Raw genomic sequence first — 1687 nt, forward strand, 5'->3', positions numbered from 1 at the left:
AAAAAAAAAAAAAAAAAAGTTACCTGATAGGACTAGATTTTCGTCTTTTAGGTGTATTGAGGCAGGGAAAATGTTTGAGAACTGGTAGATTAGAGAAGTAGAAGCAGCCATAGGTTTAAGAGTTGCACGAACACAGCTTTTCACAGGCCTCTATATTACCACTGGTTTCTCAAAATGTTTTTGTTTTTTAACCCTTATGGCAGCGGACAAACATAAATTTCAGAGATTCCTGACTGCTGACATGGCCCTGGTGGTGACAGTATATGCACCAATCACTTTTCCTCCTGCATCTGTGCTGCTTTTCAAGCAGAAAAGCAATGGTGAGTTGAGCCACAAGGTGAACAGACCTACAGGTCCTTAATAGGATTAACACTCCTTTGTCTTCTGTGTTGAGATTTGGGAACCAAATGGTATGGAGAAGGTGGTGATGGTTTTCGAAATATAGTAAGTCTTCACTTAACACAATTAATAGAACAATGAAAACTGCAACTTTTTTTTTGAGATGGAGTTTCGCTCTTGTCGCCCAGGCTGGAGTGCAATGGCATGGTCTCCGTTCACTGCATCCTTTACCTCCTGGGTTCAATTGATTCTTCTGCCTCAGCCTCCTGAGTAGCTGGGATTACAGGCACATGCCACCACACCTGGCTAATTTTTTATATTTTTAGTAGAGATGGGGGTTTCACCATGTTGGCCAGGCTGGTCTTGAGCTCCTGACCTCAGGTGATCCACCTGCCTCCCAAAGTGCTGGGATTACAGGTGTATGCCACTGCAGCCAGACCAAAACTGCAACTTTTAAGTGAAACAATGTATAGCCAGTCCTCAAATAACTGCCTTTTGGTCAACATCTTTTCATTGTAATAATTGATGAGAAAAAAAATGGTTTTGTTACACATCATTTCTCTTAACATGCAAGTTTTCAAGAACCTATTGACAAGATTAAGTGTGGACTTACAGTTTATCAATCTTAGTGTCACAGTGGGCTAGGGCAGGGATGACAAACCAGGTTTTATCTTGCTTACAAACCTTAGCTGATTGGTAGAGGCTGCTCCGAATGTATTTAGGATAGGTTCCAGGGACAGGCTTAGCAGGAATGAAATGGAGTGGTTTTTGCTGTGATCCCACAAAGGGCAGCCTCATCAACACAACTTTACGGTTTCTCCCAAGAAAATATCGCATGGGTCTTTTAAGTGGATTGGGACAATAGATGAAGACTTTGGCCTGTAATTTCCTAACTAGCTGCTTTGCTTTTGTCCCTTAGGAATGCACAGCCTCATTGCTACGGGCCATCTTATGTCAGTGGATCCAGACAGAATGGTCATCAAGAGAGTTGTTCTGAGTGGTCATCCTTTCAAAATTTTTACTAAGATGGCAGTAGTACGTTACATGTTCTTCAACAGAGGTAGGTATGAAGGAGGAGGAGGGGATCTGATTGCCTTTGTGGGTCAATGTTTCATCTTGGTCTTTTGTGTGTTTGATTCTAAGAGGATGTGCTGTGGTTTAAACCGGTGGAACTGAGAACAAAGTGGGGCCGTAGAGGACATATCAAGGAGCCTTTAGGTAAGGAAACATGGGATTCGGGACCATGTCTAGATTTCTGCAGTGTTACTAATTGACTATTGGGTTGAAAGTCATTGCTTTAAAATTTTCTACTTTTTTTTTTTTTTTTTTGAGACGGAGTTTCGCCCTT

General features: G+C 41.7%; 1 protein-coding gene across 3 annotated transcripts in view; it reads left to right on the forward strand.

Moving 5' to 3' along the window:
* The window catches only part of TSR1 (TSR1 ribosome maturation factor), a 12993-nt gene extending 11345 nt beyond the window's left edge, over nucleotides 1–1648 (forward strand). For 2 of the 3 annotated variants that reach the window (XM_017541634.2, XM_037743156.1), the window contains exons 12-14: nucleotides 204–320; nucleotides 1259–1399; nucleotides 1483–1648. In XM_017541634.2, coding sequence (XP_017397123.1) covers nucleotides 204–320; nucleotides 1259–1399; nucleotides 1483–1613 — 389 coding nt within the window. In that variant the 3' untranslated portion in view covers nucleotides 1614–1648. The remainder of the gene's footprint in view (nucleotides 1–203; nucleotides 321–1258; nucleotides 1400–1482) is intronic. The other variant, XM_017541635.2, reaches the window with a different exon arrangement.
* Nucleotides 1649–1687: the final 39 nt, after the last annotated feature.

This window comes from Cebus imitator, unplaced genomic scaffold (assembly GCF_001604975.1).
Source record: "Cebus imitator isolate Cc_AM_T3 unplaced genomic scaffold, Cebus_imitator-1.0 Scaffold136, whole genome shotgun sequence".
NCBI classification, from domain to species: Eukaryota; Metazoa; Chordata; class Mammalia; order Primates; family Cebidae; genus Cebus; species Cebus imitator.